Below are 11,961 nucleotides of genomic sequence, written 5' to 3'. Positions count from 1 at the left end.
CCATTTGGGATCTGAGTGGAAGCTGACATCTGAGGTAGTGGGATGTCAAATGTTACCTTAGTGGAGAAGTGTGGCTCAATGGTTAGAGGCGGCAGACCCAGGAGCTGAGATCGGCCCGGGACCAGGGATCGATTCCCAACGCGGCAGGGTCTTGGGTCAAAATGTCCGCGGGCCTGATAATTCTCACCTCGGCGCCTACTCTAACCTTGGGTTCCACTCTGCAACTCTGGGCAATAGCTTGCTTAATCTTCACAACGGCCCCTTCAACGCCGAGGATGCCTGGTCTCACCTTGTGGGTGCCCAGAAGGGACCATCTCACAGGGAAAGCCAGGACGGGTTCCCCAGCGGTATACAGCGCCGGGACGCCCGCGGTGCGGGCAGCTGTTCCCTTTACAAGTATACAACATTTACATGTACCTTGAGGGGCACCGTTTTTTGCATATTAAACAATTTCAATTGACAGTTTCATTTATTTTGACAAAATTAAGCACAGGATTGGAAAGTGCGACAATCTAAGCCACCACTACCTTTGTTGTGTTATTGCATTGCCGAGACCTATTGGCTTTGCCGATGTTTGTTCTCCGTAGCAATCAACCTGTTATCTGCCTCTTGGCCCACCTGTTCATTTTTCATCTCTTCGGGATCAACCCACTGCGGTTCCTTTCAGCGGTCCTGCTCCTGGCTATGGGGGTCACTTATGAAGAGTGGACGCTCTAGCCATATTCATCTCTAGTGTCCTCCACTTCTTTCATAGCTACCCCCCACGCGCATATAAAGGATTACTATCTGGTGCACGTAGCATAGCAGCCAGAACTCTTTCATGATAGAAGTAGCATCAGTGATTGGATATTTTAAAAAATGCAACAATGCTACTCTGTGTCCTGCTCTCTTCGCATGATACTAAACTAAATAAAATTAAAATATGCGTCATGTCTTTCGAGGTCCTCCCCCACAGATTTTTCCCCGAAAATGGAACATTTCCAAATTCTGCAGGTTATTTGGGACTCTGCCTTCCACCGTGTTTTTTTCAGGAGTTCTCAATTTGTACAGAAAATACTAGGAATATTAATCAGGCCTTTTCAAGCTATGGGTAGCCTTGCTGTAACTTCAATGTAAGCCCTACGGTTGAAATAGGAAAAGTTACAAAAAATCCAGGCAGTGAAGAAGAGGCCACAGTCAATTAATTATGCACAGGTCGCTAAAATAAAAGTTGCCCAGACCTACCACTCAAGATGTCGCTTTGATGTTGTATGGCATCAGCTGCTCCGTGAAAATACTGTTCAACAAATAAATGACCGGTCTTCACGCGCACTGCGCGTTTTTACTTGCGAACGTGCGTTTGGTGTTACCGCCTGTGAGAGTGTCCCCCACCTCGGAGAGGTGTTCGCGCGCCCGCGTCACGCGGTGGACGTTGCCCTCTGTGCGCACATGAGGTCGGTGGTTTTCCTTCGTTGCGCAGTTTTCCCTTCTTAAGCAAGTCGACTGCGCGTGTCAGCACCCGGGAGCGCGAGGGAGCGGTGCCGCCGTATAAAGGGCGCCGGAGGGCAGAGTTCAGTCTCCAGGCGTCAGCGGTGCAGCTGTGGAACTCGCTCGCCATGGCCCTCCCGGCGCCTCTGTTGGTCCTTCTCGCCTCTCTTCATGCCGGTAAGCGGATAGACCTCCACTTTAATCCTCGCCTTCATTGGTGCTGGTGGTGGGGGACCAGCACACATTTTGGGGACCAGGAACTTGTTTTACATCAACAGACTTTGACCCACACCAAGAGAGATAACGGCAGAACAAGGAGGAGGATATAAAAAATAGGGGAACAGTGACAAGGGCGGAGAACAGGCATAAAGAAAAACCCGCATGAGTAGATAAAGAGATATAAAGTGTAGAGGGGTGAAAAAAGATTTGGAATCAAGACCTTTGTATTCGAAGCAGAGTCATACACCAGCTCCAGAGGGCAACTCCAAATAATAATTGTTCGTCCCTGTACGTCCTATTTTTATTTAATGTATTTATTTAATAAACTATGCAGTTTCAATGGCAGCCCTTCCAAGCTTTGCAGTAACCTCTCTGTGGGTCAGAGTAACAATTGTAGTGCTAAGAAGCGCAGGAGTAAATGTGTGTTCAGGGTGGGAGTGGAACAGCGCTAACATTGAAGGTGGTCTAGATGTTCCCTGTGGAGAAACACAAAAAATAAAAGTGCAAACATATTTTGATTTCACATTTCCGAATGTATAGCCTTATAGGGTGATCAACTGGCATGGGTGCAAATTCAGGACAGTATGTGTAAAAATTCAGGCCAGAGGGTCAAAATTCAGGATGGAAGGTCGACATTCAGGACAAAACTTCGGGACAAACGTTGCGCTTTATCGACACATCAGAGAAACTTGTGAGAAATTCGTCATCTCTATATGTACCTAATCTGTCTGAACTTATTGTACCAATAATCATTTCTTCCAAATCCACTCTCAACTTGCTTACATCTATATTTTGTGGTGGGGGGGGGTTCTTTTCTATTCCTTTTGCCCACTCCTCTAGGTCATCTGGCGAACATCCAGTAGAACTTCCTGCCACTGCAGTGGCAGTTGGTACTTTCCTCCTTGTATCTACTGGTGAAATTCTCTTCAGGGTATCAGCCACTGTTTCAAAATTTGGGAGATCTAATAACAAGACATTCAAATCAATCTCACTAGTTTGACCTTCTAGCATCACTACCTCTTTTCTAACACTATTCTGTGAGACTTTCACCCTTTGTAATTTGGGGGTGTCTCGTTTATTACCATTCAATGGAATAACCGGACCAATTGTTACTGGTACTGTCAATGCCTCAGTATTTAAACCTAATTGATTTATTTTCTGAATTATTTCTTCTTTTTTCTTATTCAATGCATCCCTTTCCTTTTCTTGTAATACTCGAGTAACTGTTGGATCATATAGAACTTGTGGCTCTAATGGAGTTCCTATCATTGGTGCATTTGGAGTTGTAACGCTAGCATTCTCTTGATAAGGCAGAGGTCTTTTAACTAAAATGTCCTCTAATAACTCATCATCAAATTCATCACATCCTTCTCCGTCATACCTATGTGTTTTGTTTTTTCTTTACTCCCTACTTGATCCTCAGCCATCAACACTGGATACAAGCCCTCTGTTACTACAGCTCTTCTCCATCTTTTCTATTGATCCTCTCGAGTGTAAAACGGGTATCTGGGTAAAAATCCTCTATTAATTCTTCTACCTCCTCTGTATTTCTCTCGTTCAAATGCCTCAACTTCCCATTCCTCCAAAGCTTTATACTGGGTTAACCTAGGATTTGGTTCTAATGAATTCATCAGATTTTTCAAATTCTGAAGGATCCTCACATTGAACGTACCATGCTCTAGAAAAGCTAGAACGCTGTCATCTTTTGTATATTCTACCCAATTTTCCAACCAGACACAAGTATGATATCCTCGTTCCATCATCATAAAGGAAGCAGGCGTGTTTGGAGGTGGCATAAAAATTCCTTCCCTAGTTCCTACACGCTTGTCCTTCTTAAAGAAATTTTTGATTTTACTAATCAACTTCATTCTTCAGACTCCTGTGACCAAGTAATTTAATAAGCAAACTTCATACATATTCTCCATATTCTATTTGTTAACACTCGTCCTATACCAAGGCGTCTCACACCAACCTTCCAATCAGGGTGCACTACGTATTCTCTTCCGTAACCAATACCAGCGCAGTTATTGTCTACTGGCCAATCAGAGCTTACATAACACTCACTTGTCTAACCAATGCCAGCTCTTTGTTACGTCAGTATTACTCCTACTACTGACCCTCCCTTTACAATCTGCACTTGTTACATGCCCACTGTTTCAACCAATACCAGCGCGGCTCTATGTAATGTCAGTATGACTCCTGCTACTGACCCTCCCTTCACAAGGTAATACGACAATGTATTTTCTAACTTTTCTTTACAAATTTCTGTTCGTAACAACTTCAAAACAGCGCTACTCTGTCTGCTTCACTTAAGCTCAGGAATTACCTATTACTCCTCTAGGAATATTCCTCTTTTGGGATAAAGCCAAAGTTTCACAGGTGGACCCTTCGCTATCACTCACACTCTACTCTTATACGATATAGTCCATAATAAAACACCTACAGCCCTCCATAACTTTTAGGTATTATGACAACAGACAAGTAATCTTTTGCAGTGTGATTTCCTTACCACACTCTTCTAAATTCCATTCCCGGGATTCCCAGGTATCTCTGTACCTGTACTTCCAGACAACATAGAACGCAACACTAACTCTCAGGGCCCCATTAGGATGGCGGGCGGATCACCCCCACCAGGCCGGCGGTAGCCACTGCCGGCCTGGCGGGCGATCCGCCCGCAATCCGTGCCGGAATGACCCCTGCCATATAACAATGGCTGGGGGATCCGCGGCGGACGGAAAGACCATCCGCCTCTTTTCCGCCCAGTCGACATGTCGACCAGGCGGAAAAGTGTTCTATATGGTGGCCATATTAGAATGTGATATTGTGAATGCCTTTCCGTGGGGGCATTGCCGCCACGGAAAGGCATGCGGAGTCTGCTTTGGGGGCCCTCTGCTGGCCCCCATGTACTCTGGGGGGGGTGGGGGGTGCACATGGGGGGTACCTATCGTACCCCCCTGCCTTTCAAAGAACAACGTGGCAGGCACCGCACGGTGCATTTCACATTGTGCTTTGAAATGCAAAACATGTATTTTTTGCATTGCGGCGGGCGGTGCTTTCAGCACAGCACCACCGCAATGTTAAAAATACGGGATGCGGCGTGGCCAAGATGGCGGCTTAGTCATATGTGTTCTTCGGAGGCTCCCCGTCCTCCGTGCCGTGCCTAATTAGCTGACCACTCCGCTGCCGAGCCACGCTGTCGGCGGCCGGGGGTGTGGGGAACACCCGTGGAGCGATTGGGGGCACCCGGCGAGTCCCGGTTGCGGAGGACCGAACAGGGAAGCGGAGAAGCCGGCTGGGCCGCACTGTGGCGCGAAAAGCGGCAACACGGCTCCCGCTTTGAGGAGAAGTGCGGGGGCCCACGCCACTGCTGCCGGACCGGGAGACGACACCGGAGCTGCCCCCGACTGCTGCAGAGGTCCGGAGGAGGCTTGCGCCGAGATCTGCCCTGGGGTCCCGGGCGGGCGGCCTGTGGAAGGTGGCGCCGGGTGGCCCGGCGAGAAGAAGCAAGAAAGGCCCCGGCTTCGGCATAGCCGGTGGAGGTGAATCGGCCTCAGCTTGCAAGCACAGGCGTGGGCAACGGCGGCGGATTAGGAGCGCACTGCCCCCAAAGAGAGCGTGCTCGAGCCTACATCGACCGGGAATCGTGAAAGGGAAACGCGAGGGCCCCGGACTTTGTGGAGGGAGGTACCAGAGGGGCTGCCGAGAAGAAGCAAGAGAGGCCCCGGCTTGGGCCTAGCCGGTGGTGACGAATCGGCCTCGGCCTGCAAGCAAGGTGAGAGCAACGGCGGCGGATTAGGAGTGCACTGCCCCCAGGAAGAGCGCGCTCAAGCCTACACCGCCAGGGAAGCCTGTCAGTGAGACACGAAGACCTGGGAATTTGGGGTCAGATTGTCGGTGCCGGTGCAGGGGGATCAGCAACCACCGAACACCGAGACATTTGTGCCGAGGCCCGGGGTGAGCAGGCCCAGAACAGACACGGGAGATCGGGGGGCACGAATCGGGCCCCCGGCTGTGGATGCGGCCCACGCATCATCGCTGCTGTCCGTGATCCGACACTTGGGCAAGGAGAAGGGCTGAATTTGCTGGGGCCACGGTGGTCAGTGAGGGGGACAGAGGGCCGGGGCCATGGGGGCCCCCCAGAAGGACCACCAGACAGGGGAATTGCCCTAGAGGAAGTGGGCGATCCGCCGGCGTGGCACAGGACGGGGACCCTGGTCCCAAAGAAGGAACCGCGCTCCTGATGCCATAACAGGTCGGGTAACTCCAGGGGACCGCGGGCGGCAACAGCAGACCACGGAAGCAGGAGACGCGCGCCATTGCTGACAGGCTACGCGATCTAAGCGCTCCATTTTCCTCACCCCCCCTGCTGGCCCGCACAAACTGACTGAGACCCCGGCAAGCAAGCGAAGCGGCCGGGAAACAGAGGGGCCGACTGGAGGGGAGAAGATGACTTCCTCCAACCGCAAGGGGAATCGCACCATAACTGACATGCTGTCCAAAGGAACCTCCAAAGCCGAAAAAAGCCCAGACAAACCGGCTCAAGGACCCCCATCCCCTAAAGGGACGGACCGCGAAGGGGGAGAAGCCCCGGCGACCAAGGCTTTCATGGAGGCCCTCTTCACCTCCCTTAAGGAGGACATCCAATCCCTTTGTCAGGAAATGGAGGGGGATTATAAAGAACTTCGCCGAGAAGTCGACGAACTTGGGGAGCGAGTAGCCGCAAATGAACTCTCAGGACAAGCCAGAAGCGAAGAAGTGGAGTACCTAAGACAAGAAATCGTTCGGCTTAATGAGCAACAGACTGATCTCCAGTCCCACACAGAGGACCTCGAAAATCGCTCAAGGCGAAACAACATTCTGGTTCGAAATGTGCCATCTAGAGCGGAGGGGGATGATATCACAGACTACCTGCGAGCCCTTTTCCGGACAGTACTTGACGAAAGTGAAGACTTTGAGATCTGTATTGATAGAGCGCATCGGGTGGGTCCGGCCCGCAGGTCTCAGGGTCCCCCCCCGACATCCTGGCCTTTTTGCCAGACTACCCTCTCAAGGAGCGCATAATGAAGTCGGCGCGTCTCAAACAGCCTATTCAATATCAGGGCCAAGCTCTGGAACTGTTCCAAGATCATTCGGCAATCACCTTACAAAAGAGGAGATCCTTTAAAATAGCCACCACCTTCCTCCGCAATGAAGGGGTCTCGTACTCTTGGGACACCCCTTTAGGTTAATCTTCAAGTGGAACGGAACCCTCAACCAATTACGTTCCTTGAGAGACACTTGCTCCCTACTGGGTATCCCCAACGAAGAGGATCGACCGGGGGACGGAGAAGGAGGGTGCTCTTCAAGAACCCCGCTCAAATCCTCCCAAGCGACAGGCGACGGCTGGCAGAGGGTTCGGCGCGGACGATCTTCCAAGAAAAACCTCAAGTCGGATCTAGAGACAATGGAACAAGAAAAGGCAGCAGCCATTCAGGAGGTTTCTAAGGACACTGGAGCTGGCTCATGAGAACTGACGGGATGGTCACATTTAGATAAGTATGGCAACGGGGTTGGGGGACGGGGCGGGGGGTCTCGAGCCGCCACTGCCACTTAACCCTTGCAAGTACTCATAGACTACAGGTCCGAACTGATATTACTGGGGCCTAGATCACAGTTCAACAACTGAGTTTCATGTTTGGGAATGTTGTTGCATTGTCCTGTTGGGATGTGTTGGGGAGGGGGGGGGGGGGACTGGTGGTGTTGGTACTGTGCAACTGCACACCGTAATTCCTTTGACAGACATGTTACGGGCGGCTGGTGGGAGGCTCCGGCGGGGGAGCTATGATATGGAAGGGGGCTGGAGTGACCTCAGCAACGTAGAAGGGGGATTTTGCCATCACAGGATGGGCAGGATGGGAGGAGGGAGTGCTCCAAAAGGGGAGGGCAGTGCAGTGGATGGCTTCTATAGAGGAAACAACAGGATTGACTTAGAATGCCACTTACTATAGGAACCTGGAATGTTAAAGGACTCAACTCCCCGCAGAAGCGCCAGAAGGTCTGGAAATATATCTTAGATCAGCATTTAGATATCGTAGCACTGCAGGAAACGCACCTGCTGAAAGCTGAAGACCACCGGCTTAAACATAAGAAATATCCCCTTATCTATAAAGCCTCTGTATCCACTAAACAGAAGGGGGTAGCTCTCCTCTTCAGCTCGGCCGCCCAGTTCCAACCTATGAGCACTCAGAGCGACAAAGATGGGAGATGGCTGATGGTCAAAGGCCGGATGAAGGGCAAGATGTGCACTTTTGTGTCTGTTTATGCCCCCAATAGTGGCCAAAAGAATTTCTTGCTTACACTGTTGGGAAAAGTGATTGATTTTGCAGAGGGCCCTTTATTCCTCTTGGGGGATTTCAACCTGGTCTGGCACCCTACACTTGATAGCACGCACTCACGCCATTCGGACATGGGCACTTTCCCAGAATCTATTCAGACACACATTGGGGACATGGGACTTTTGGACACATGGCGGGTAGCACATCCACTCACCCGAGACTACTCTTTCTATTCCCACGTGCACCAGTCTTATTCACAACTGGATTACATCTTTTTCAGTCAGTCCCTGCAGGGTAATTTGCAGGATGCGAAGATACTCCCAATCTCTGTGTCCGACCATGGGATGTATACAGTTTGCCTTACCTGGCTTGGTAACGCCCCGAGACCTGCCCGTTGGTACTTCCCAGAAGCCTTGACGAGGGATAAGGAATCGAATGTGCAGTTGAGGGAGACTATTAGAGATTCTTCTCCTTTAACGACCCAGATGAGACCTCTGACTATAATACCTGGGACACATTCAAAGCGGTTTTGAGAGGTAAATGCATAGCGCTTAATTCAGCCCTGAATAGACAGCGGGCAAAAGAAAGGGAAGACTTGGAAGGGGAACTAACGAATGCTGAGCAGGCCCACAAGCAGGCACCTACTAGGCAGACGCTTCGCACACTCCCGGCACTCAGAGGCAAACTGCGGGCCATCTATAATAACAGGGCAGAGTTCACCCTCCTCAAGCTGCGCAACCTATCCTATACCCAGGGTAACAAAATAGGGAAGCACCTGGCCAGACAACTGAAGGACAAAAGAGAAAGAGAATATATAGGGGGTATGCAAGACGGGTCAGGGACTCTACTCCATAGGGACGAGGACCAGGCGGGTCTTTTCGAGTCATTTTATAAATCCTTGTATGCGGCTGATTCCTGTGACACTGAGCACTAACACGCCTTCCTGAGGGACTTGCCTGTCCCACAGGTCTCCCCAGAATGGAATGAGACTCTCACTGCTCCCATCACCCTAGAGGAAGTCCAATCAGCTATCAAAACACTGAAACCCCACAAGGCGCCTGGAACTGATGGGTATACTGCAGTCTTTTACAAGACTTTTTCGACTGAGATTGGTCTACACCTGGTCCGGCTTTTCAACCGAATGGCCACGGATGGCATCACCGCGGACTCCATGGCCGAGGCGGTGATCTCCGTGATCCCCAAACCAGGCAAACACCCCACCCACTGTGCCTCTTATAGGCCCATTGCTCTCCTAAACATAGATGCAAAGCTTTATTCCTCCATACTAGCCAAAAGAATGTATGAACTCATGCCACTTATCATCCATCCCGATCAGTCGGGCTTCATTAAGGGACGGCAAACACATGACAACACCCGGCGCATAGTCCATTAATGGAGAAAGCCAACAAGTTTAAAATTCCTGCAGTGTTAGTCGGCCTCGATGCTGAAAAAGCATTTGACTGCGTAGATTGGCGTTTCCTGTGGGCCATACTCGCGAAGTTTGGCTTCTCCCCCCAATTTATAACAATGCTTCAGGTCAACTATAGACACCCACACTCTAAAGTGTCAGTCAATGGCGTGCAATCAACCTCCTTTAGCCACTCCAGGGGGACTAGACAGGGTTGCCCCCTGTCCCCCCTACTCTTCGCCCTTAGTATATAACCCCTAGCTATAGCGGTGAGGGAACATCAGGGGATAGAGGGCCTCCCTTTCTCCGGAGAAGCCCATAAAATCTCACTCTTTGCGGACGATGTCCTCCTCTCATTATCTAATCCGCTGGGATCGCTCCCGTGCTTGCAGGAGGTGCTTAGCTCCTTTGAAAAAGCGTCAGGATTCAGGGTCAACCTGGACAAGTCCTACATTCTTGATCTTACCCTCTCGCATACGGAAACCTCACAACTCCGATCGCTAACGCCTTTGGAGTGGGCGTCTTCTTCCATACAATACCTGGGGGTTCAACTGACACCCAAGATTGAGCAACTATATGCAGCCAATTTTCCCTCAATCCTCTCTCGCATTCAAAAGGAATTGGTACGCTGGAAGCCGCTTTTTCTCTCCTGGCTGGGACGCATCCATGCTATAAAGATGACCCTCCTCCCCAAACTGTTATATCTATTTCAGGCACTCCCAATAGATATGGAGGAGGACTTCTTTAAACGACTAAAGTCGATGATCCTGAAGTTTGTGTGGCAGGGAGGGCGGGCACGCTTCTCCTTTTTCATGCTCCGACGACCACAGAGGGAAGGGGGAGCTGGACTCCCTGATCTTCGCCTCTATTATAGTGCGGCCCAACTGCGCATTCTGGTCGAGTGGTCACAAATGGAATTGGAGAAGCATTGGCTCCACATGGACCGCAGCATAGCAGGCAGGACAATCTGGGACGTGATCTGGCGCGACAAAAAAGGACAGACCCGGAAATGCTTACATCAGCACTCCAACGCGCACTACCCTCAAGGTGTGGGACTCTATGGCAGGGAGGGAGGGCTGGACATCTTTCCCGTCACCACTCGCTCCAATTCACTTCACCTCTTCATTCCCCCCAGTGCTCCGGGAGAGGACGTTTGATGCCTGGAGGGAGGGTGGCTGTCTCGCACTGACACACTTATTTCACAACTATGACCCCCTTACATTCGAAAATTGCAAAAGGGAATATGGGGTGGGGAATCAGGAGCGATACCATCACGCGCAGCTGCTACACTGGGCTCTTGACCCACGAATTAGGAAAGGTGCCACCAGATCCCTCACCAGGTTTGAACTGTTCCTCCTTAAAACTAAATCCATGAAGGAGGCTATCTCGGCGCTGTATAAGTTCCTACTCTCCACGGAGACCGCCCCTCGGCCTCGATATATGTCTTCGTGGGAGGGGATGACCCTGGGAGACTTCACGGAGGGAGAGTGGACCCGCCTGTGGACGGATATCTTCCGGTTCAATCAAACCACAGCTCTAAGAGAGGCACATTTAAAAGTAATGATGGATTGGTACCTATACCCATCTAAGCTAGCTAAAACATTTCCAGGTACGTCAGACAGGTGTTGGAGGGGGTGTGGCCTTTTGGGAGACTTCCGACACATCTGGTGGGACTGCCCCTCCATTAGGCCATTCTTGGAGGAGATCCTGGCTCAGGTGAAGTCCATCCTGGGATACCCTATCCCGACTACAATGGCGGAAACCCTGCTTGGCTTTAGAGACCCATTGCTAGAGCACCAAACCAGGGCCGATAAAAGAATTATGTGGCTATGTCTGGGAGCTGCCAACTGGCGGTAGCGACTGCATGGAAAAAGAGGGAAGCACCGGCGATGTCCCTATGGCACTCCCGCCTATGGCAGCTGCTCAGCTTGGAGCGCATGTCTGATATATCCCGAGAAGACTTTAAGAACTTTGAGTACCGTTGGGGACCTTTAGTTTCATTCCTCTCGAAGGGCCTGCCATCGGCGGTCTGCCCCTCCACTCTCAGGGCCATGCATCTGTTCCAGCTCTAAGGATATCATACGGTTGACACTCTGCTGTATAGCAACTCCACCACTGGGGAGAAGGGTGGGAAAGGGAGTTCAGGGGGGGGGGCAAGTTGAGGGATTTGTTTTTTTAAAAATATTTGATTCATGGTATAATATCCACTTTTGGGTCTCATTGAGCTCTGGAGAGACATTACTAGTCAAGCAGGCACACTGACAACGGGTTGGTCTGGGAAGCATAGAGAGAACACTCAGTACAAAGACACTCATGAAGCATCACTGCTCTCAGCAAATATCCCTTATGGTTCACGCTAGGACTGTACCTCATCCTCCCAGAGGCTGAACTCTACGAACTTATGGCGGACAGGCCTGGGGTACATTAAGACCATGGGAAGCACCGACCCTCCCTCTTGTCTATGATGTAAATGATAAGCTTTGTATTTCGAAGGACCCCTGCGTGGGCTTACTGGCGGATTGTGCCTTGAGTCTTTGTTGTGGAAAACAATTA

General features: G+C 50.7%; 1 protein-coding gene across 4 annotated transcripts in view; it reads left to right on the top strand.

Moving 5' to 3' along the window:
• Positions 1 to 1,323: 1,323 nt before the first annotated feature.
• The window catches only part of MELTF (melanotransferrin), a 224,771-nt gene continuing 214,133 nt past the window's right edge, over positions 1,324 to 11,961 (top strand). Inside the window, exon 1 of one of the 4 annotated variants that reach the window (XM_086944248.1) lies at positions 1,324 to 1,644. In XM_086944248.1, the coding sequence (XP_086800374.1) occupies positions 1,596 to 1,644 (49 nt within the window). In that variant the 5' untranslated portion in view covers positions 1,324 to 1,595. Of the gene's footprint in view, positions 1,685 to 11,961 lie in introns of all 4 variants that reach the window. The other 3 variants (XM_086944249.1, XM_086944251.1, XM_086944250.1) reach the window with 3 other exon arrangements.

Source organism: Lissotriton vulgaris, chromosome 11 (assembly GCF_964263255.1).
Source record: "Lissotriton vulgaris chromosome 11, aLisVul1.2, whole genome shotgun sequence".
NCBI classification, from domain to species: domain Eukaryota; kingdom Metazoa; phylum Chordata; class Amphibia; order Caudata; family Salamandridae; genus Lissotriton; species Lissotriton vulgaris.
The sequence above is the reverse complement of the archived record's forward strand: the minus strand, read 5'-3'. Positions and strand labels throughout refer to the sequence as shown.